Source organism: Erithacus rubecula (assembly GCF_903797595.1).
Source record: "Erithacus rubecula genome assembly, chromosome: 2".
NCBI classification, from domain to species: domain Eukaryota; kingdom Metazoa; phylum Chordata; class Aves; order Passeriformes; family Muscicapidae; genus Erithacus; species Erithacus rubecula.
The window spans coordinates 94,226,001-94,249,603 of record NC_136685.1 but is presented as its reverse complement, the minus strand read 5'-3'; the positions used below and the strand labels follow the sequence as shown (position 1 = coordinate 94,249,603).

The window sequence follows — 23,603 nt, the reverse complement described above, 5'->3', positions numbered from 1 at the left end:
TTGCTATTGCTTTGCCAGTGCTTTTTGCCATTGCCTTTTGAGACTGATGTGCTTTGTAATAAGATGTGCTCCATAATAAATAACTTTTTTTACTATTAGCTGCTTTGCTTATTTAAGATAACCCCACAAAGTAGGAGCCAAGAGCTCCAGAACAGGTGCCATAGAGCACTGGAGGTCTGAGAACCTCACACCACTGGAGTCAGGAAATACCATGCAAACAAACATTTTCCATCTTCCAGAAAGACAGACATAACAGCTGGTGATGCACTGCAGCTTCCCCAGGCCACAGGGGTGTAGTCTGAGTGGAGGTCAGGTGCAATCAGCTGAGCAGGCAAGGGCTGGGACCATGGCAGCCAGGGGATGCTGCTCCCGTTCAATTCCACTGATTGCACACACACACTCAGAGACAACAAGCAGAACTGATTGTGATTTTCATCACGGAGAAACACTGAGCAGGATCCAGGAGCCTGCTGGCCCTGGGAGAACTGAAGCTGTGAACTCCACCACAAACAGCTGCTGAGCAGCTTTGGCTCACGCTGGGGACTGGCCCCAAAGTGACAAACCTGCAGGACACCACTGTCCCTCACTGCCACACATTTCCCATAACTTTCCTCATTAAAGCAGCTCATGTGACAGCTTGCATTTCTTTCCCCTCTTCTTTTTGTTTTTGGTAGGTTTTTCTTCATTTATTCCCTCTTCTATTAGAGAAAGGTATTTGGGTTCACTTCAAATTGTTGTCAAAATTCTTGAATGAAATTTGTTTTTTTAGCTCCCTCCAGCTAGAGACGGGCCAAGTCTGATGCCCTAGGAAATCCAGCTCAGCTTATCAGCCTAGAAAGATGTTAACTTCAAAATTATTCTTTTAAGGGGTCCATTTTCAGTCAGTTGCTGGATTCAAAATTCCTTAATGCTGATGCTAATTCATGGAAATTTCTGGGAAATAAATAACAGGCCAAGGAACAAATAATCACCAAAGGCTAAGCAGGATAACAATAGATACTCTGCTCCTGAAAGGTGGTCATGTTTTCTTTGGGAAGGGACAGAGGAAGGGAATTAAAAACATGAGCAAACCCTTTTACAAAATGAGTGATTCAAATGATGGATCACTTTTCCCAGCTGACAAGCATTGGCTCAATGAGTATAATTTTCCCCAAAGTTTTTTAGGTGCTGAGTGCAGTAGCACAGGGCTCTGCTATGAGAACAATGTTTATCCCTTGCCTGAGTTCACACTGCCTCTTTCTGCACCTTCCATCCAAAGAATTCCTTTGGATGCTACCTTTCTCCCCACCTGAGGCAACACCCAAGGAGTGCATGGATGCTGTGCACAGACTGGTGATGCAAAGTCCATGTCAGCTCTCATGCTCAGCATCCCCTCATTCCATAATGGAGCTACAGAGTCCCCAAGAGACCAAGGGAGCTGGAGCAGTAGCTGCAACCTTTAAGAGCCTTCAGAAAAGCTTTCAGCACCTTCATCCTGTGCCCATTTCAGCCTTCTTTTAAAGCACAAGCACTGAAGATCACAAACTGTCCTTCACACTGACAATGGGCACCATACTGAGCTGTCCCTGCTGCAGGGCAAGGCATTGCTGCACAGGTGGTAATCTCTCTCCCCTTACACATATCACATCTGAAAACATAACCAATCTTAGCAGGAGTAAAGCATTCCACATTTAGCATCACCACAATTCACAATGTCTGGACCATCCTCTTTCAATTCCTTTTTGCATCTGCACAGTATTATGCATAATGATCAGAACAGAGAGAAAGATTTGGGCCTGAACATTAATTGAATAAAAATGCAAATTCTGCAACAGCTAATCATTTCAAGGCTTCCTCAGTTCCAATCAATAGCTTGTGTAAAGGAGAAGCAGAAAACAATGAAAAAGAATTGTTCTGAACATTTTAAAAGGAGCATCTCAGTTTTAAAAACCTGATATAATTCTTCATGGAGAATTTCCCTTTGATTGATCATAAGGAAAGCCTAGCTACAGAAAATACTTCATTCAGTCTAAAATAGAACTTCTTTTCTATTTCTCAAAACTACAGGTGAGCCAAATGAATACTTAATTGTGAGGTGCTGCTGTATTTGGTACCTTCAGCCTGACCTCTAGTAATGCTTGAAGTGCTGGCAAAATCCCTGTTACAGATTGCACATTTCAGTGGGCATAGATTGAGGGCCTGGGGATGCAAACACAGCCTGAAGCAATCCCCATCTGATGGGGAACTGTAACTATTGCAGAGTTGGGAAAAGTGACATTTCAAATGTTGTCTTTGTGCTCCTGAGCCACCTTCCCTCCCTTTTCAGGCACATGCTTATTAAACAAAATCAGTTTACAAGTCAAAAAGTTGTTTCTGGCTGTCACTGCTGACTGTTACTGTCTGAAATCAAGCTGTTTTCTCTCTACTTTATACATTACCCCCAGATATGAAGACTCCAAATTCTGAATGTAATTGGCAATTCTCTTGACAGTGCACAAGGTAAAATAGAAGCAGCATGTTGCTCAACTGCTCAGTTGGATCTGGAACAAAGACAGCAGTTATAATTGCTATCTACCACTAAAATAACCAGATACTGTGTGACAGTAAATGGAGGCTAAGAGCTTATTAGGACCAAGGTGCCAGTCACAGGTACAATTCCAGACAAATTTATTTTAATGTCAGAGGGACATAATGGTGGAGGCTGAGAAAAATGCAGATACAGGTTAAATTTGCTGTGATTTGTCAGCAGGATACAACTGCACTGAGTCTCTGGGAGATGCATTCAGGTAGGAAACAGTCTCTCTTGGGGAAATTATAGGTATCTCTTGGCTGAGCTGTTTAAGTGGCTTAAACACCTGGGATCACATATCCTTAGAGTTAAGCACTGCACTGGCCTACAAACAAAGATTATACAAACATTTCTGCATGGGTGAAAGGTGCCCAACTGCAAAACTTCATGTTTGGGCCACCACTGTTCCTGATACCTCCCTCTTGCCCCTGGGTCCAGCTCCCAGAGGCAGCTGGACACAGCACTGGCCTTTCAGGACTTATGAAATGCAAACACAGCTTTATTTGCTTCCTGACCCTTCACTCAAAACATCTGCAGCTCTAGAAACAGAAAGAAAACACTGCAATTCAGCAGTTTCTTCTACCCCTGCTTCATTCTGTCAGGAAAGTGAGGCCACACTTTGATGTCACCATGACACAGCGTGGCTGTTGTGTTGACATTTGAGAATTTCTGGTTGGTCTCCTCGGGATGCCACTGCCCTAAATCTTGCATCCTGCCTGGCAAGGTGAAGCCTGCATGGTTGGGAAACATCTACAGGTGAAAATTTTGGTCAAACTGAGGCCTTCTTCAGCACTGGAATCCTGAGCTTTTGTTCCAGATGACCCAGCTGAGTTGGCAATCAGAAGAACAGCTGGTGATGCTGCTTTAGTCTATAAAAGAACAAAAGGCTTTTCTATGTTCACATCATAAACCCTGGGTCATGAGCATATGGTTTAATTTTGTGAAGGAGAGCTCTGGCAAAGCCAAGGATTTTGATCCTGCTCCTTCCTGAAGAAACACTCTGGAAAATTGTTGGCTGCCATAAAAAAATTCTTCAGAAGGGCAGTGCTAGGATGGAGAGGACAGATGCAAATTTTTGAAGCCAATTGCACCAAACCTTTTATTCACAACCTTAGTATTCATGGATTCAGCAAAATAGCAGAGAATTCTCCAATACCTGCCTCACCTGACAAGCTTCAAGCACTAGCAGCAGCAGATTCTGCTTTTGGCAAGGCACATCAGTCCCTTTGCACATGAAATAACTCTCAGGATATTAGACTAGGATAGATGTTCATCCCACAGTGCAGTGCCTCAAAAATCAGTGGTATTTGGGTTTCTAAGTCACTTTGTATGCTTTTGAAGTCCTACACTTCTCTGCTGCAAAAGCACCGGGGTGCTAGTACTTAAAAGAACTTTATCATAACATTTTATTCCAGTTTACTCATCTTTAAAATTCCCCTGGAGAGTCCTTTCTAATATCTGTGTTTGTCTTTTGTGAAACTAATGCTTAGTTATCCTATTTTTTCCTCTCTCAGACTGGAAACAGAGACAACTAACTCCTCTCTTTCGCATTTTTAGTTACTTTCCTAATACAACCAATTTTCAAGAGAGATTATTCCCACCTGCTGTGAACCCATAAGCAGAGTGCTGGTGTAAAAACACAGCACCAGCTGCACTCTCACCAGAGACTCTGATGGAAAACTACCTAAAGAGAAGGCAGACATTCAGCCTGTGGTAGAAGCTTCTGCAGAAGAGAATGATCCCTTCATGGCATCTCCGCAGAGGACATCCACCTACGTGCACCCAGCACCTCCACACCTACCAATCCATGTGCTGTTTCTCACCTTTCCACGTGGGCATCCACATTTAGCAGCTCTGTAGCTGTCCTGGCTACTCTGCTTCCCTTCTGGGATCCATGAGTTTCAACATCCATGCTGGCTGCATCCTCTGCTGCTGCTGTGCCAAGGCCACCACGCTGCAGCACACTCTCACTGCCCTAATGCATCTACCATCCAAATAAATCCTTCCCTGTTGTTTTGTGCTGTCTCTTTACAGGCTCACAGTCACTGTCTCTACCCTGAGGCACTGCCTCCTGGGAGATGAGCTGGTTTGTCCCAGCCCAGGGAAGCCAAAGGCCCCAGGAAGCAGCAGTGTGCTCAGCAAAACCCAGAAAAAGGGCAGCACGTGGCTCATCCAGGAGCTGCACCAGCAGCAAATGGTGCACAGCAGTGCTATACAGAGCAGTTGGACCAGGGGAAGATTTCCTAAATTAGGTCCTAGGATAAAAGAGCTGAGCATGTGATTCCACCTCCCATTCTAAACTTCCATATGCCAGACGATAACTGCCTATTAAATTGCAACTGGGAATCAGCACACCAACGTGCTTCATCTCCTGCCTTGTCCCAATTACTTTAAAATAGGTATTGCTGAGTCAGACACTTGGATTACAGAAATCTGAGATCTTCAATAGAGTTTAACAACTTTTCAGGTTTGCACCAAGCCCTCCAGAAGCAGATCAAAGTGGGAACAGTAGTTCTAGCCAGGTTCACAGACAGAAGCAAACTTCCTACAAAAACGGGCCTAATGAAATCATTAATGTTTCAGAGGTTATCACATCCCACAGCAAGGATCCCTCCTTGCCAGTGTGCTTCCAGTGCTCCCCTTGAGGTCTGCTTTTTGCAGAGAGCTCCCAGCCCAGAGTGCAGGCTTTGGCCAGTGGCCACCAGAGCACCCACCTAGAGGAACTCACCGTTGGCCTCTTCCATTGGATCTGCCAGAGCTCCTCCTGCGGGAGCAGCCTGGCGCCGATGGAGCTGCTGTGAGCAGGGAAGGTGGCGTCCTCAAAGAGTAGCCCTTGGCTCAGGCACAAGGCTCTCAGCTCTCTGAAATCCTGGCTGTTAAATTTCTTCACCTTCTGGAGGCTTCCTGTTGCTCCTGTGGTTTGCCAGCCCCGCTCTGGCATCGGGGCCGAGCTGGGGGAGAGCATCCTTCCCTTTCCTGTGAGGAGAATACAGGCACTGCCATCAGTTTCCAAAATGGTGCATCAGGAGTGTGTGGGGTAACACCTCCCCTCCCACAGGAACACTGTGGAGCAGCAGCTTGCACCACTGAGGGCAGCCACAGTGACAAAATCCTTATTAGCTGGAAATGCATGGGGAAAGAGCAGTCACCAAATACCAACCGGTTTATCCTAAACCAGTGCTGTCAGTGCTACAAATTCAATTTGGAGTCTTCCCTGAGGACAGGGAGCAAAGCTGTTAGCGAGCTGCTGTGTGAGCACTGAGCTACAGCTGCAATACAAGAGAGCACAGGGATGGAGCAGGAGGTGCAGATGCAGGGGAGTGTGAGCAGGGACAGTGCCCACAGGGACCAAGGGCCCCTCTGGTCAGGCAGCACAGTGTGCCCAGGGCACAGGATTTCCAGCTGCTATTTAAACTATGGATATAGATATAGATATATTATAACCCATAGCTGCATCTGTAGATATTCCAATCTGAAGCACAGCTGAACTTCTCTCTGTTAATGTCTCTAACAGAAAGGGGCACTGCAATTAGGAAAATGAACATTTCAAATATGCAGTGAAGCCCTGGACTGAACAGACCTGCTGATACACCTGCTGGCACAGCTAGGGATGGATGCAGGAGCCAAAATCTCCCGTTGAGGGCTTTGTCCCTCTACAGGTATCAAAAAGCACAGCAGGATTTCTTCCATCAAAGATCTACTTTTGTTCCAAGGAGAGCTAGTTCATCTTCTGTGGAGACACTGGACTGTGGGATGGGCTTTTGGACAGGAGTGGGAGAAGGACACAAGAAAGAGGAAAAACTGCATATTTGGAGGGGCTGGTGGCACTGGAGTTTAAAGAAAGCAGTTTGTTCTGTCCCACCAGAGCACAAGTTTTGAGGTGTTTCCCCCAGAGCCACATGGATGTACAGAGAGACACACCTGGGCACCACCTCCTGAGGATCTCCCTCCAGCTGGAAGGTTCTGTTGTGGTTTCAGGGTTCAGAGAAGTAGCAGGAAGGTTGTGCAGCCTGCCTTGCCTCCTGGTTCCTTCAGCTCCTATTGTCACAAAAAATTACATGTTGCTGGATAAAAGCATGAATCAGGGTCCACAATAATTTTCATCCTTCATTCCCATTTGCCCTGACAAAACCAAAATATTAACTATCCTGAGCTATATTTCCCCTTTTGCCTGCTTCCTTATGAAAAGAGAAGCCCCTTATCAGCAGATTTTTAAAGGCAGAATCACTGTGATCCTCCTCTGGCATCTTGCTTTATGGATGCCATAAACCTGATTCAGGGATTCCTGCTCCCAGCTCCTGACTTCCACTTAAGATGTAACTTTTCCTAAATTAGCACTGGAAAGTCCAGCACATGCCCTGGGCAAGCCTCACCTACAGTTAATTAACTTGGCTGTGATAATTTCTAGCCTGAAGTCACCTAGTTTCACTTTCCAGCAACAGATGCCATAGCTCTTTTGGTTGGTTGGTTTTGTTAGCTTGTTTGATTTTTTTGTTTAATTTTTTTTTTTGTGGATGAAAGGGCTGTCTTCTTCCAAACAAACTTATCTGTAGATCTGAGATGTCCCTGGTGTTGCACAAATAGAGAAGATGGCTCCAGTAAGAGCAAAGCCTCAGGTTTGTATTATGAATTCTTCCCACATGTCAGAAACACAGCTCAGCCACAATGAAGGTGTGATACAACCCCCACTCCCTTTTTACTTAGTCTCATCACTTTTCTTGGTGCTTCAAGTCACTTAGCCTCCTGGCATGGTAACAGCAGTCCAAACAAATAAGTGGGTTTGCAACTCATTGTTGTAATTAAAATCCCCACAAAAAAAAAACCCCAAAACCACCCTTGGCCAACAAGAGGAGAGAGCATTCCCCTTGGGTTTGCATTTTTTAATACAATGGAAATAAATCTCATGTAATGTACCATAACACGACAAGGGAATGGCTTCTTAACAAATACTCATTTGAAACTGTGCCCAGACTCCGTGCATGCTAAGATCTATTTCTTGAAACAGTGTTCCAGCAAAACTGATTACTAATTCCAAAACTCAAATTAAAATTAACAGAGCTTGAAGGCTGGGTCTGACACACGCTCCCTCTCTTCTGACAGAGAACAAGAGTTTTTAGCATGTGTGTGTGTGTGTTTAATTACGTTGTTTAACGTATCAGGATTAAATTAGCAACCAGACTGAGGAAAATAACACACTTAACTATGATTCCCTTGCAGGAATATCTTCATCACCAGACACATGAGTTCTCCACCTATGCCCCTCTGCAGGCAGTCCATGGGTCAGGACCTGGCTAGCAGTGTCCTGGCTGCTCCAGCATGCTCTGATGGCCACCTCTTGGAGATAGCAGCATCCTGAATCCTGGCCACAGCTCTCCCATGGGTGCATCAGCAACAGCAAAGATCACAAAAGCTGTTCAAGCTGAATATTGCCTGTTTGGCTGGGGAGCTTCTTACTGTCACTGACCTCGAGAGCCAGAAAGGCTTTCAAAGGACAGAGTTATAATGGAATGGATATCAGAGATGCTGCCCTTGGACTGCTCCCTGCCACGAGATGCAAGGAGAGAGGGAGGGACTTTAAACACTCACAAAAGCTGGTTCAGACTCATTGTCAAACTCTAAAGAAAAGAAAAGAGACTGCCACTCAACTAAGGAAAGAAATTATTTTTTGGAAGGAGGTAAACATTCAGGAGGGGGTAAACAAACATTTACTTAGTCCTAGGATCTCCTTCTACACACTTACTTATTTGAAACAGAGAAGGGAATCACACACATCTTTGCACCCACTGCTCTTTTAGGGTTCCTCTTCCTTCTCAGCAGGGGGACATCCGTGTTGTCTGTCCCTGAGAAAGGGACAAACAGCCAAGAATGAGGAACAGAAGGTAAGCAGAGGAAAAGCTACAGACAGAAGGATAAAGAGAGATCAAGTGATGCAGTTGGAAGGGGTGGGAAGGAAAGAGGAGTCTCCAAGCATAGCAGGGCAAAAAGGTTGGTGGCTTCTGCAGAAATCCATGGGGGAACCCCAAACAGCCACCATTCCCTACACTGAACATCTTAACAGGCAGCAGTGAAGGTGTGTCCTGTCTCCCTCCAGCTCTCATTCAGGAAAGAGGTCAAGCCATGACTAAAATCAGGTACTCACTGGTGGCAAATGCTGCTGACAGCTAATTACACCTCCCATTTGGTATTTTTCACAGAGTAGAAAGTAGAAATAGACAATTAGAAACCATGTGTACTTCACAGTGGAACTTTCTCCTCTCCACTGATTTTCTCAAAACATTTCCATTGTACGTTGGCTTAGTTCAGTTTCTGTACTTTAGAAAGAACAACTAATTTTCTCAAACACAATGAAGAGTACCAAAAAAGCCAAAATGCCAGCAGCCCTTCTTCCCCTGTTTCCTCTCAAACACTCCAAACTATCAAGCTACATTTCATCTTCCTATAACACTCAATATATGCTACAGTAATGCCCAGCACTTTTTCCTCTAAGATCCTGTCACTGACATACTTGAAGCATTGTAAAAACTTCAGGGGCTCAGCTCCAGAATTATCTTATAATGAAGGAAAGTGTGAGTTTATTATCTTTCCTAGCACTCAGAGGAAAAAACAAATGAGATAATCAGCAGCCTCCTGCAGAGACAGCAAGCTGAGGAGGCAGTGCAGGGATCAGAACGTGGGTGTCCTGAACCCCAGATGGACAGCAGCTCCTTGGACACACCATGTACCACAGAAAATCAAAGCCAAAGCCAGGCACTCTGGCAACCCTCCAGGAGATTACTTTCCCAGTGGCATCTTGCACGACCTTCTGCTCCAAACAGCTTGTGAAGTACTCCCTTCTGGCTATTTATTAAGTCAATTTTCGTCTTGTTTTGCATGCACAGCATAGGACAGTTCCTGATACCTTTTTTCTACCTCATTTAACAGCAGCCTACAGTAACTATAGCATCCCCCTCATCCTAGAATCTCTACTCCCACTTGATCCAATTACTTCTGACAACTTACTGTTTTTACAAAGGAGGCTCTTTCTAGGATGGCAAATCCTTCTTTTCTTTCCCTCCAGGTAACATTAAGGACAGGGACTCTAATTTATTCTGTCCCTCCAAGGCAAATCCCTCTCAATGTGTCTGTGGTGCTTTTCCAGCCCTGTTACTTGCATTTCACCTGCTTCATCCTGTGCTAAATAAAAGAGCAAAGGGATGTTTGTTACCTGCAGTGCCTCGGGCGTGACTCCAGCCAACCCCAAGAGAGACAGGAGGGCTGGCACTGTCCCTGCTCTGCTATATAGGGAAGCTTTGCCACGCCTTGAGCAAACGTAGCCAAGCTGAAGTTCAACAGCCAATCTGGCTGAGGTGTAATGGTTTCATACAGATACCACACCATGAAGATACACATGTGTATAGATATGCACACACACACTCCTGCCAGCCATGCACAATGAATTGTGCATCAACCCACGTTGTGGACAGCATCCTGTGGCCAACTGTGGCTTCAGATGCAGTTATTCTTAGAGGAAAACCGGTTTATTTGCACCCCTCATCTGGTTGCCTCCTCCTCAAAGCACCAGGAAATGCAGTAATCATTCTGGATCCAGGCACAGCCTGGCAGGACTCAGCACAAGACAAGTTATCAGAGGTGCATGTCATTCTTTGTGCAGCAGTAAAAGCAGCAGATATTTTTAGGCCAATGCCTGTTAACATTTATGCTGGGCTCTTACTAAAATTCCACATCAGTTCACTTGGGCAGCTCATTTCCTCCAGGACTGCCTGAGGAAATATCCTTTTATTTAGGAGGGGACTGGCCTCCATTATCCCAAAGCCCAAAGACAAATAATTAAAGAGTACCTAGCAAAAATATGGAAACATTTATTTCTGGAAGACCAAACTGAGATAGTCTAAAGAGGCCCAAAATTCAAGGGAACGTGGGCAGCACATTCTCAGGGACACATTCCCTGGCAGCAATCCTAAGTGTACTCCTACAGCCTGCAAACATATCTTTGAGCAAAAATCCTGATGTACAGCCACCCAAACAAGAGACAAGGATGAAACCTTGCAATAAAGAAAACCACCAGCACACTGGGCTGCACAAGTTGCAGCACAGTGGGTCAATGCAGGGGAGCCTTTCCCTTTGCAGAGTACTTTTGAGATAATATCTGCAGTGCTATGCCCAGTTTGGGGCTGCCCAGTGTAGTTGGGGCACTGGAAGTGCAGCAAGGTCAGCAGAAACCCACCAGGATGGTCAGGGGGAACACACAATGTGAGAGAAGAGAGAAAGAGTTTGTCTGCTCAGCCAGGAGGAACACCTAATTGCCCTCTCCCACTATCCAAAAAGTTCCAGAGCAGGTGGAGACAGGCTGTTCTTGAAGGTGCACAGCAGATGGGCAGAGGCAACAGGCACAAGGAGCAGAGAGGAAAATTACACATGGCTGGAGACAAAAAAAGTCTTCAGAGTGGCTCAGCCAGGCACAGGTGACCAGAGAGCCTGGAGCATCTCCACCCTTGGAGATATTCAGGTGGACAAGGACATAAGCAGCACCACCACCTAACTCAGAAGTCAGCCTGCTTTGAGTTGGAGTGGGACACAAAGACCCAAGGAATTACCCTCTCATTTTCAAGTTACCACAGCTTGTTGGTGGAAAGAAAAGTTACCCTGCAGTGAATGTTCATGAAGTTTACCTTAAGGATTAACAGAAAAACTTATCAATCTACAGTTCTTTACTTATCCAAAGTAATCCTGCAATCACCTGAGCTCAGGAATTTCCCCAGAACAAGACTTTCTGTTTGGTCTGCAGCCTCTTTGGGCTGGGGTGTTAACAGTTCACACAGCAGCTGGTTCCTAGGAGCTATGGGAGATGAGAACATAAAAGTGCTCGTGAAAAGACAGTTTATCTTCATCATCATACAGTGTTTACTATAGTTCTGTGGGTCTGAAAGCTGGGTACTGCATTGCCTGCTTGTGTTCAAGGGCTTTCACTTCCTCATGAGATCCCAGCAAATTCTAATAGGAAATGCATCCACGTAAATTAGAGCAAAATCTGCCTCAGAGGGCAAACCAGGTCAGTTTTCCTTTAAGAGCTGTTTTCTATTACCACTACATAAATAAAAGCTGATTGCACCAGAAGCAGGGAGCAAAGATCTCCTTCATTGCAGCAAAGGAGCTGTGAGGTGATAAATGCCATAGCTGCTGGCTGCTCTGACAGCACTCGTGCTGCTAATCGCCTCCTCTCTGGGGAAACTGCAGGTATATCCCCCTGCAGGTATAGGGATTCATTGTCTGGAACTGATATCTCTGCTTAAATGGTGGATTAACATGATTTAAGGAATATTCATTGCAAAGTTGATTAGAAATCCCCATCACCAACCTGGCAGGAGGTTTTGGTTATTGCAGCATGAGCCCATTTTGAGATTGTCAGCTTTTCTGCAGAAGGCTGTATTGATGTGTCCATTTCCACAGTAGCTCCAGAGAAGGAAACCCAGAAGGCTGAGGGATTTATGTGCAGTAATGAGCCTTGGGATTATTTGCTATGCTAAGTGTCTGTGGAAACCTGCAAGAAAAAAAAAAAAAAAAAAAAAAAAAAAAAAAAAGCAACAACAAAACCCTCTAAAAAACCCAGAAGGATTTGAGCAAAAAGCACAGAGCTGTGCACTGGAACAGCAGGGGTGTTTTCTTCCAGTGGTATCCTGTGAGATTGTGGCAAATGCCAACAATTCCCCTGCCTTAAAGTCTGCTTTTGCAGAGCAGGGATGTGAATCCATCTAAGGGTAGGTGTGCAGTTTAATCTACTAGTGAAAAAAATATGCTGGAGGATCACTGAAAAATTAAAACTGCTTCTGCTGGTAAAGCCCAAATAAAGGAGGGGCCCTTAACTTAGGACCAGCAGCTTCCTCTTTCACTGGGTGCTGGCACCAGAGAGCAAAACCCAACAAGTGCTGTTGAACCCAAGTTTTCTGTGAAGCCAACACAGCTTGTGAGGTCTCAGCTGGTAGCACAGATTTTTGGAATTTAGTGAATCTTTATTCTTCTCTACCCTGGGATAAAAATACACCAAAAAGATTGCACAACACAGGGGCTCTTTTAAAATAGATTTTAAACTAAATACATATATCTCCTCTTTGCCTGGCTTTCCTGAGGGTAGGCTGTTGCTCTGGATGCATGTCCTGGTCTAACTGCAGCTGTCAGCTCACTCCCCCACCACCACATCAGGAAGGTAACTGGAAGAGTAAAATTAAAAACTCATGGGTTAAGGACAAGACACCCCAAAAGGCAGAGCAAAAGCCATGTGCACAAGGAAGGCAAAACAAGGAATTAGTTCCCTGTTGCCCAGGGGCAGGCAGGTGTTCAGCCATCTCCTGGGAAGAGAGGCTCCATCACACATAGCATTACTGGGAAATCAGTAACTCCAAATATCTCCTTCTTTCCCAGCTTTACATGCTGAACATGATGCCCTGTGCTGTGCAGTGTCCCTTTGGTCAGTGGGGTCAGCTGTCCTGGCTCTGTCCCTCTCAGCTCCTTGTGCACCCCCAGCCCCTCTGCTGCCTGAGGAGCAGGAAGGGCCTTGGCTGTGTGCAAGCACTGCTGAAAATAACAAAAACATCTCTGTTATCAACACTGGTTTCAGCACAAACCCAAACTAGAGCCCCACTGTAAAGAAGGTGAGGTTTAACCCAGTAAGGACCAGCACAGTGGCCAGCAGCCAGCTCTGCATCACCTTCCAGGGCTGTCTGGGGAGCAGCTGCATCACTTTGCCCAAGTACTAGTGGAGCCTTGGCCTCAAGGAAGGGAACTCTCCTCACTCCACCCACACAGCTTCTGCACTGAAGCATTAAGACTGTTATTTTTTTGCAGCATTTCAGGCATATGTCTTAATTTCTTTCTTCTGCTGCTCTTACCCCTGTGAAGATCACACTCTTTTTAGCAGAAAGGCTCCTAATTTACACCATGGTAAATAAAAGAAACAGGCTAGGAAATTTTCCAGGGTAGTGAACACAAATAGGTTTTGTGTAAAAGAGGAATCATCCTTCAATCATTGTCACATTTGCTGCAGTGATTGGGCATCCCACTGTTTTTGCACTATGGAATTAATGTAAGAATATTATCAATCCATTTAATTTCCTCATTCATAATTTTGTATATGGGTCAAGTGTTACCATTTATTTGCTTCTCTTACACAAGATGCAGGGAAGCTATGATTAATATTAATCATAAACAAGCTCCTTTGCTCTGTGTTTATGCACTTCTATTTCTGGCAGGACTTGCCCTTTTAAAACATAAACTTTTATGACTGTAAAAACTATCAGGCAAGTAACAAAGTCCTACTTCAGCATCTGTTTTTACCCAATCCTCACCCACAAGCTGCTCCTCAGTGCAAATTCACCACGAGCTGCAGCACTTTTGCCATATTCACATATGCATCATTTTGCTCATAAATGAAGTACAAGTGTTGCTGGAGTGAAATGTGGCAGCTGCTTAATAGTACATAATGAATCCACAGAGCTAGATCCCACTGCCACTTGGGGGAGGGGGGGATTTGGTTTGGAAAATATCTCTCTCCAGAGTCCTATTTTTAGAAGAAATATCCACCGACTTCAGAACCACTGTGGGAATTCTTTGAGAATAAAAATAAAAATAATAAAAAAAAGGCAGCCTGCTACTGACACCCATATTAGCACTAGAATTTCCTAGTGGAATATTTTTCCTTCAGAAAAATGCAATTCTGTCAAACATGAAAGACACTAACAATGAATTTTCACCATGAGAAAGACACAAACATTTCAATAATGCCATCGGGCTCCATTCTGTTTTTGCAATAGTTGCAACTTTTGCTTATGAAAACCCCATCACTTCAGGCTCATCTCTGCATTATCCAGAAGGTTTAACACTGCACTGTAAAAAAGATTTCAAGTGTTATAGCAATAACTCTCTGCATTCTGTCTGACATTATTTTTAAGAATGTGATTTCCCAGGAAATTTTGGACTTTGTTTCTCATTTGAATGAGGAACAGAATATGACAACACTTTCAATACTGAATCTCAACAAAACCTCTACAAAAGTTTGGCCCCTCAGCAGCCAGCAGTGAAACTCTCCTTGAGAATAAGCCCATCCTATCACCAGGACTAACATCAAAACAATTTTTAAGCAGAGCCATGACATTGTCCTTGCACATGACAGGGACTCCCATCTGGTGATAGCACTGCTGCTTTGCTTTACCAAACCTTGCTAGCACCTGTTTGGAAAGGCAAGAAACACTGTTATTCCTTTCCCCTTGCTGGCCCTCATCTATCTCCTCATAAGCAGCTTTTGGGTCCCAGAGACAGCTCTTGGTGGAAGCTCCATCCAAATGAAGCTCTTGTTTCCATCAGCATATTAGCCCTTATTTGGCATTTCTGCCTCCAGCCTTGCTCAAGCCCTGTGGGTATGAGAACATTTATTTCTCGCTTTTTTGTTTTGTTTTTGTCTTGGTGTGAACAGATTGGGACGGTCTCACATTTGTTTGTTTTCCAGAAACATTCCTGCCATCCTCTAAAGGAGAATCCTTGGCCTGCAGCTCGTTCTGACAGCTCACTAAAAGCATTTGAGGTTCCCAGCCCTTGCCTCAGTCTCTGCTGACTCCTGACAGGCACTGTGCAGCACAGCTTCCTCTTCCTTGACAATTTGCCATTTGTAAGCTGCCAACTAGGGTGCCCTGCTGCCATTCCACCTCTCCTCCTCACCCTCACAAGACATCCAACACCTGGAGGAATTAAAGGAATTGATCCCAGCTACTCTGGGACTCCATGTCTTTCAGCATGTATGCAAAACCTGAAAATGGGGTTAATATCCAAATCAGAGCAGAGTGTTCTGAAGCTAAATTATGGCAAACCCTAATACTGTCACAGGGGAATTAAGGCCATGACCTGGATGGAGGTCACAGGTGTGACATCCTGTCCTTGTCCTTAAGAAGTGCTGGTGGAGCTTCTCCCCCATACAGTAACTGTGCTGTAACACACTGACATGCTGGCCCTTGTTTGAGCATAGTGGTTAAACAAAACACAAATAATGGCATAGAAGGAGAAATTGAATTAATCTCTCAGACTAACAACTCCATCACCAAATTCCTGCAAATTTGAAATATTGGAAAAACCAGAAATCATATGCTTTTGATGACTCCAGCTTCATCGTCCCTTGATCCAACAGAGGTGACCTCTTCTAAAGCAGGAGCACCCAAGCATGCACACCTGCAAGGTATCTAGGCAGTTTAGAAAGAAAGGCTGTCTTGAAAGAAGGTGTGAGATACCTACAGACCTGATGGTAATGTCAGAAAAAAAATTGTACTCACCTTAGTTCTGTTGTTAGGTAAGAGTGGTACAGATCTTTTCTGCCTCTGAGCAGGACAGCAGGCAGCTCTCCTTGCAGCCCCAGGATCATGCTGCATTTCCCTGGAATATGCAGGGTACCTACATCAGGTACTTCTCCTCTGAAAAAAAGCAGTGCACTCTTTGTACCCACTCATCAGAGTAGGTACAAACCAAGAGTCCCAGAGTGGGGCTAAACTCATTTGGTCTCTCTAAGAATTATTTTGGCCAAGAGAAGAGTCACATCACAGCTTTTCTACAGCATCAGCACTTACCAACATCAGGGTTGGAGAGTAAAAAACCTCATAGAATCTAAAGCATCACCAGCCTGAGTTTTCTCATGCTGATGACTTTGTAGTCAGATGCATATGAGCTTGCCCATCTGACTGACACAAGTAAAGCCCTGCCCATAAAAAAGGCTGTCCAGCTTAGTCTGGAGACTATATCTATTCAGTCCAAAACCAAAGGAGAATATGACCTTGGATTTGAAAGGCATAGGAAGGGTGACAAATCCATGGAGAAAAGCTCCAGACAGAAGGGGTCTCCTCCAGTAATTGAGACAGTTTTGCTGCTGAGGTGTGCTGTCAAGAAAGGAAGGAAAAAAAGCAACAAGAAGATCTTGTATAGAAAGAGTTCAGGGATTTACCAGGATGAACTTTTAATAACTGCACAGACTTGGGTGAGAGAGTATTTTTCCTTTGCAGTATGGCTCTGGTGGGTGCTCTAGGTGGTGAAAGACTGAATCCCATGTGAGCTGAAGGAGAAGCAAAGATCAAGTGGTGAAGCTGTACAGGACAAGTGGAAAATCTGAGCACAGAGCTGAGTGGTGCAGTCATCCTGAGCATCACAGCATCAGGACTCAGGTTGGGTTCAAATGTACAAATCCCTGATGGAGAAAGTTGCTCTCCCTAAATTCTGCTTCCCAAGAGCTGTGGGGGCCAGGTGTGAGCTGCATGGACTGACAGACCAGCATCTCCCTTGAAAGGAAAGGGTTTGTGTGCTTTGCTCTCCTGTTCCAGCTGCCACAGCCTTTCCCAGGCTGACCCTGTGTCTTGGGAACACCTCTCATCACACACACTGTGCTGGCAGCAGCTCCAGCCCTGAGCTCTTTGTCAGGATGAAAGGCTCCTCTCAGGGCTGCACGGTGTGCTTTGATAACAGGGCTGCTCTCTTTGCTCTGCTCTATCAGTACATGGGAAAATGAGGATTGGTACTTGCTCTGAGGTGTTAATTAAATACCTTAAATAGCTAGATAAGGCACTCATCTAGGGCTCAGAGCCGTGCATGGAGAGTGAGATGCCAGTGCAGAGAACAGCTCATGGTCCCTAGTGAATGGTTCTTCACTGATTATCTGTATTCTACAACGTATTAAGGAAGCACATCAGACACTGCCTTTAACTTGTCCAGCCAAACTGCACTGCATTTCTAAATGCTTCCTTCTTCTTGGGGGAGAAGGAAAAGAAGAACTCAACTCTCTAATTCAATGGTCAAACACAGGAGGTTATGGGTAAGAGTCACAGGATAGAAACAGGGCCAAAATACACAAGACTGTAAAAAGAAGGGCAGAGTCTCAGGTCATGTACAGAGAATGACTTCTGTGAAAGTTATTCCATTCAATAAAAAAGTATAAAATGCAAAGTAATGCCTAAAAGGGAAGAGGGACAGAAAGGACAGGGTTCAGCAAGACCAGCCCTAAGGTGAGACAGACTTGGAAGTGACTGCTTCCTATCAAGGTGAGAAGAATGGTACAATACCATGCTGGGAAGCACCCAGGAGAGTAAAGATAAACTGGAAAACAACATGATAGTACCTCAATTCCTGGTGCATTCTTAATTTAAACTTTTTTTTTTTTTTTTTCTGCAACAAAACTTGTTAATTTTAAATTTGGTGAGCTTATTGGAAAATCCCAGACTAAATCACTAATCTCACTATATCAACACTAATATAAGAGAGGGTTTAAGATGGAGCAAGAGCTGAACAAGCAGCAGTCACATCCCCCCCCTCAGCCTTCCTGGTGAGAAAAGTCTTGTCCTTCTCCCAGACTCTGATTTCCTCCAGCCACAGGGAGATGGAAAAAGGGAGTGAGAGTAGAGCAGAGCTGAATGAAGCAGCTCTCCTGACTCACTAATGGAAAAGGCAATACAAATCTAGCAACTCCCAGGAGCTAATCAGGGACTTTGACTCTGCCACAGTGAACCATCAAAAATTTGTTCTCCAGAGCAAAAAGATGAGACATTTTGAACATAAAAACAACCAGAGCTGGGATCTGTATGTACTGTCATATTTTTTTACTAATATGGGATAAGACTTTGGGGCAATACTGAATCAAGCCCTTGCATCCAAGAGAAAACTCTGTATAAGCGAGCGGGTGATGTGCTAAAATGAAGACTAAGCCTTTTCTCTCCTGCAGTCTGAATTTCAATTACTGTGCTTGTTGCAGCACACTGAGACCAGGCCTCAGTAGCCATTAGCTGAAGAATCAAACTGTAATGTGTTTGACCCAACACATGCCCCAGTGAGTGACAGAGAATGGTATTGAGCAGGAAATACCACGGGCTGTGATGGATCGGATTCCGAGAACAAAGAATTACCTTCCTCTTCCCCACTCTCTTTATATCCTCCTGCCAAAGCACTGGGGATGGTCCTATTAACTATGGGCAACACAGAGCATTGCAGCATCTCTGGAGGAAATCACAAAGATGGGTTTTGCACTAAATAACTGGCCTGTCAGAGAAAGAGAGAGGGAAAAGACATCACTGCATTGCTGGGAGACAAAAACTGAAAAATAGCCCATCCTGCAGCTTCTTTGGGGCCACAGATTTACTGTGTGTGTACAGTGCCTCACACAGTAAGACTTTGATCCTTTGACTGGATCTGCAAAGACCTCTGTAATCCAAACAGTAAGAACAAACAATTATTCCGTGTCAGGATGAGGAGTGATTAAAATCATTTTACTGTATTTTAACTCTTGGGTATGTGAAAACACAAGGAAGTTTCACAATAGTTAATCTTTAATTTTTTCTTTTTATTTTAACAGACTTCATAAATCTCTGGGCATTTTGTTAATGAGCATGGTTATGAGCTATGGAAAAGCCAATTGACTATAATAAAAATTATGTATTATGAAGAATTCTATGCCTTGGTTCTACTTGTGCTACCTGGTCAGCAACACAGGCCTCAGAGCTCCAATGCAGATACAGTCACTTTTTTTTAACTCCTCCTTCTTTTAAGTACACATGTTCACCTTTATTTGCCCCTATCTGTGGTGTCAGTTCAGAGGCAGCTTAGACCCTCTTATCTCAATAAACAGGGAGCAGGAAGAGCAAAAATTTTACTGGTGAAACATTCACAGAGGGACAATCTAAAGCGAAATCAGAAACCATTTAGTTGCAAAATTAATTCCTATTTATAACTCAAGAGTTCATCTCAGAAAAACATCTGAAAAATCTTGTTTCTCTAACCAGGGATTAGCACAAGACTGGGATTTCTGAATAAAACCATGACCAAGTGCCTGCTGGCTCCGGGATCTAACCCAAAGACTTTGACAGAACAATCCAAAAACTTCAGTGTAGCCTGGAGCACATCTTCTGAGACAAGGCAGCAGCACCCTGGCCCTGTCTGGGGTTAACAGCCACATCAGGAACAAGCCACAAACACTGAGGTTTCACCCCTACCACTAAATACCACAGGAGATGCCAGTGGCCAGGTGCCCATACCACAAACTTATTTTCTGCCCTAAAGAGGACATCTGATCCAGGCTGGAAGGGATGGGCATCTGCAAACTGCCATCTGGTAAATAAACCTTTTGGGGTTACTCTCAGTCCTGAAGAAAAGCCCAGATGCCTGAACATTTCCCTGTTTCCTTTCATCTGCATCTATGCTGACAGCTTTAACACAAGATGCAACATCACACCTGCATCTGTGCAAGACCATTTATTAAAATTTGTGTCAAAGTGCTTGAAAAGTAAATACCTGCAGTGACCAGGTGCACTGACTCTCCCTGCTGACTATTACCTGGGGTTGGGTTCCTCATGGAACAAGCTGGGTGTCACCAAAACACAATCTGGTGACTCCTGCTGCTGTCATTGTCTGAGGTAGGCGTTGGAGATTTGACTCACACTTGCATCTGTTTATTCTTTATGGAATAAACCACCCACAAATACCCTCAAGCACCCCTGTGGGCAACAGGGAGGGCAGGGCCACAGGCAGCTCTGCCCCAGACTCACACACCAGCACCTTTGGTTTCACAGAAAGTTACACCAGGTATGAACTTCACCCTTGAACCCTTGATTCTTCTCTCTCTTCCTAATTATACTGGCAATAATATATTCAAAATAGTAGTCTAAGAAAATATTGCAGTCACAAAAAAATAGTCACAGAAAACAGATTTCACATTGTGCAGCATGAGTCACTAAAAATACATGGAGTTTCTATCATTTGGGTAAAAATAAAATTTTCACAACAGCCCAATGCAATGACCAGCCTGTAGCTAATGAAATGCAGAAAGCTTCCCTAGGAACAGTCCTTATTAGAGAAGGCAATCATGCCAAAACAAATCATCACCTTTCACCTGTGTCTTTTTCTGGTATAATGGGAGAAACAATAAAACAGGTGCTGATAGCTTTGCTCAGGGTTTTTCTGCAAGATACTCAGATGTGGCAAGGGACTGTACAGATCAAAAAGCCATCCTGTCAGAAGAAGCTGGGGAAAAGTTCACTGATATCATTTGTCAATAAGCAGCCAAGAGCTGATCCTTCCCAGATCTGGATTATATTCTTAAGGCATAGGCCAACTCTTAAGGATTGTAATGGCTTATTATTTTTAGTAGTACAAAACATTCTAAGGTCACACTCATTTTTAGTCACAAAATAGGAGCACATCAAGTACCTCAATGCATTCAGACCAGCTAATCAACACATCAGCACAGCCAGGATTTTGAATCTCAAATACCTCACTTTGAGGTGCTCACAGACTGAAAAATTCATAAATCAAAAACGACTAATGGCTGCATTCAGCAAATAATTTCAGACAGCGACTGCATTTGAGAAGCCCTCAATCTGTCCATGTGAAGACCAGCAGTGATAACAGGAGGTGACTTTGCTTGTCCTTCTCTGGCAAATCTATTACTCTTAGGAAGTCCCAGTTGTTTGGCCCCCAAGAAACCATCCCTGAGGAGTTGTGTCCAGTTCAGGGTATGCTCTTGGCAATAATAGCAGTTGCCCTGCAGGAACCCTCAGGAAGAAGTCTGAAGAAATTATCATATTTATTAAAAAATAAATACAAATCTCTGTCACTCCATTCCTGTGGTCCATTCCCTTCAGGAAAAGAAACATCTGCTCCTGCAGTGGTTGGCTGTTGTCCCCACTGAAATGCATGCATAGCTGTAACAAAGCATTGTGAGGATTTAAAATTAAATTTGCTATGAGATGGAAACCAGGCAGACCTGCAGGGTGATCCTAAACCCTCTGTTCCACTTCCTGACCACCCAGAAAGGCTTCCATTTGGGTGTCTGTCCTTGGATACTGCTGAGAGCCAGGAAAAAAGCAGCCTTGAGGCCTTGGGTTCCTCAGGCTGCTCAAGGACAAGGAATGATAACAATGATTATGCACCTGCAGGGTGTGTGAGAGCCACGTGAGTGTCTCGTGATGTTTTGCAGAAAGCATGTTTTCAAAGAGGTGTTGCCTTCTTGGACCAATGAGCCTTTTCTATTCTGTTTTGCATGAACTACCCTATATAAGTGTAGTGTTTCTGTAAATAAAGCTCTCTCTTTTGCTTCTCCATTGCATGAGGAACCATGTTGCATTATCCTTTCCACCGCTTCTATGGCCAAAATGCAACAGGTCCCCCCCACTCCTTCCCTACATCAGATTGGGACGAGGTGCTGCAGGCACTGAAGCAAAAAACGCCCCAGGAAAAAAATGGAAAATATTTTTCAGGAAAAAAAAAAAAAAAAAGCTTTTATTTCCTCCTTTTTTGGGGGTTGTTTTGTTCAGAGCTTCTCTCCACTGGTATAATTCCTCGAGGCTCCAGGGCAAATCAGTCACCAGTCAGGGCACACTGAAGACAGAGGGTTTTTACTGGTGTTCAATGTAATTGCTAGCATTTATCACTTTAATAGCCTAATGAAGGTGAGATGTAATTAGAAAGGGTGTCAACTGGAATATGGAGTTTGTTTTACAATTACCTATACAGTGGGTAACCACTGGCACAGAACAATGCAGTTTATAAAGCTGGTAATACGTGGCATAAATGTTCATCACTGGGTGACTTAAAGTGACCTAAAGCCATAATCTGTAATTGCTGCCTTTCCTCCTAAGCACTTGAAACAAACACAAAAAGGTTGAGCTTTTCCAGCCAATGAAGATGGTTTATGTCCCTGAAACTGAGCCCATATAACTGTCACCTCATCATCATTCCCACTTGCAGAGTGATCAGCACTGATTTTGCTTGAGTGAGTTTTGTCTGTGTAAGCAAGCTCAAATGAATGCAACAACCATAAGTACTCCCAGCAGGGCCATTGCAAAAAAAAAAAAAAAAAAAAAAAAAAAAGCTCAAAAAAAGCTCCAGAAGCATGCACAAAAATCTTTCTCATCATACACACACACACACACACACACAAAAAAAAAAAAAAAAAAAAAAGAAAGAAAAAAAAGCTCAAAAAAAGCTCCAGAAGCATGCACAAAAATCTTTCTCATCATACACACACACACACACACAAAAAAAAAAAAAAAAAAAGTAAAGTAACAGAATAAGTAAGTTCAAGCAATTTAAGAAATTATTTTTTCACTAAGAATTAAAACCAATTCAAGAAGTTATTTTTCTCTCTGTATGATGCAAAATAAGTGTTCAGGTAAAGTGATTGTTATGCATTTGGCAGGATGGCTGATCCTTGTTTAAGGCAGAATGTCTTAAGGCAGAAGAACACTTCTCCTGGATAAGAACCTCCTGCTGCTGGTTTCTTGATGGATATTGTGCAGTACTGATGGCTGATGGTGCTGTCAGCAGACAGCTCCACGCTGAATGGGAGACCTGAGAGGCACAGTTCAGGAGCCTCCTGAGCCCAACAAGCACAGCACCAAATATGACTCTCCTTAAAGAGCTAATCCTGCTTCTGAATAAGAAAATGCAGCTGCAATTTGTGTAATCTCTCCAGGGCTGGCCAGGTTATTGGAAGAGTGATTACTTCTGGGAAACAAGCCCTTTCCTCTCAGCACAACAGAAACACAGACTTTGGTACTCACTTGATATCATGAGTGTACCCCAGCCCTGGCAGCTTTTCCAGGTGTTACAGCTGTAGGATTAACAAATAACCTGGTGCACTGCCCCCCTCTGACATTATCTCATTTGAGCCTACAGCCCTGCTGTAGGATGAAAACACAGGGTCTCATGCCTGCCTGAGAGATGGTTCCACCTGGTTTATCCTGACAGGATAAGACCCTGGGGTCTTACAAACCCACAAGTGGCTCTGCACAGAGCCCTCCCCACTGCACATGCAGCAGGGGGTAGGTTCCTCAAGCACTCCCAGGTGACACTCCTTTCATTAGTCCACTGTTTAGTATTTTCACCAGACAGTAGGAAGCACTCAGATCTTCCATAAACATCACCCTAATAGCCATGAACTGAATCCCTTTCTGCATGAGGTGACCAGCTACAGTGCTTTTGAAGAGTGGCCACACCAGCCTGCCTCCTGACACACAGCCCCAGCCTGGCCTTTATTTCCTAAACAACG

The 23,603-nt window shown here is 44.2% G+C and overlaps 1 protein-coding gene across 7 annotated transcripts in view; it reads right to left on the bottom strand.

The window, feature by feature from the left end:
• LOC306798508 (calpain-13-like) overlaps positions 1–23,359 on the bottom strand; it is a 60,407-nt gene extending 37,048 nt beyond the window's left edge. For all 7 annotated transcript variants that reach the window (XR_013773370.1, XM_079298614.1, XM_079298619.1 and 4 more), the window contains exons 1-3: positions 23,116–23,359; positions 6,470–6,586; positions 5,277–5,524 (exon numbers count right to left, since the gene is read on the bottom strand). Coding sequence is in view for 6 of the 7 variants with exons in the window: in XM_079298614.1 (XP_079154740.1) it covers positions 5,277–5,524; positions 6,470–6,586; positions 23,116–23,125 (375 nt within the window). In the remaining variant the exon portion in view is untranslated. The remainder of the gene's footprint in view (positions 1–5,276; positions 5,525–6,469; positions 6,587–23,115) is intronic.
• Between the last annotated feature and the right edge of the window lie 244 nt (positions 23,360–23,603).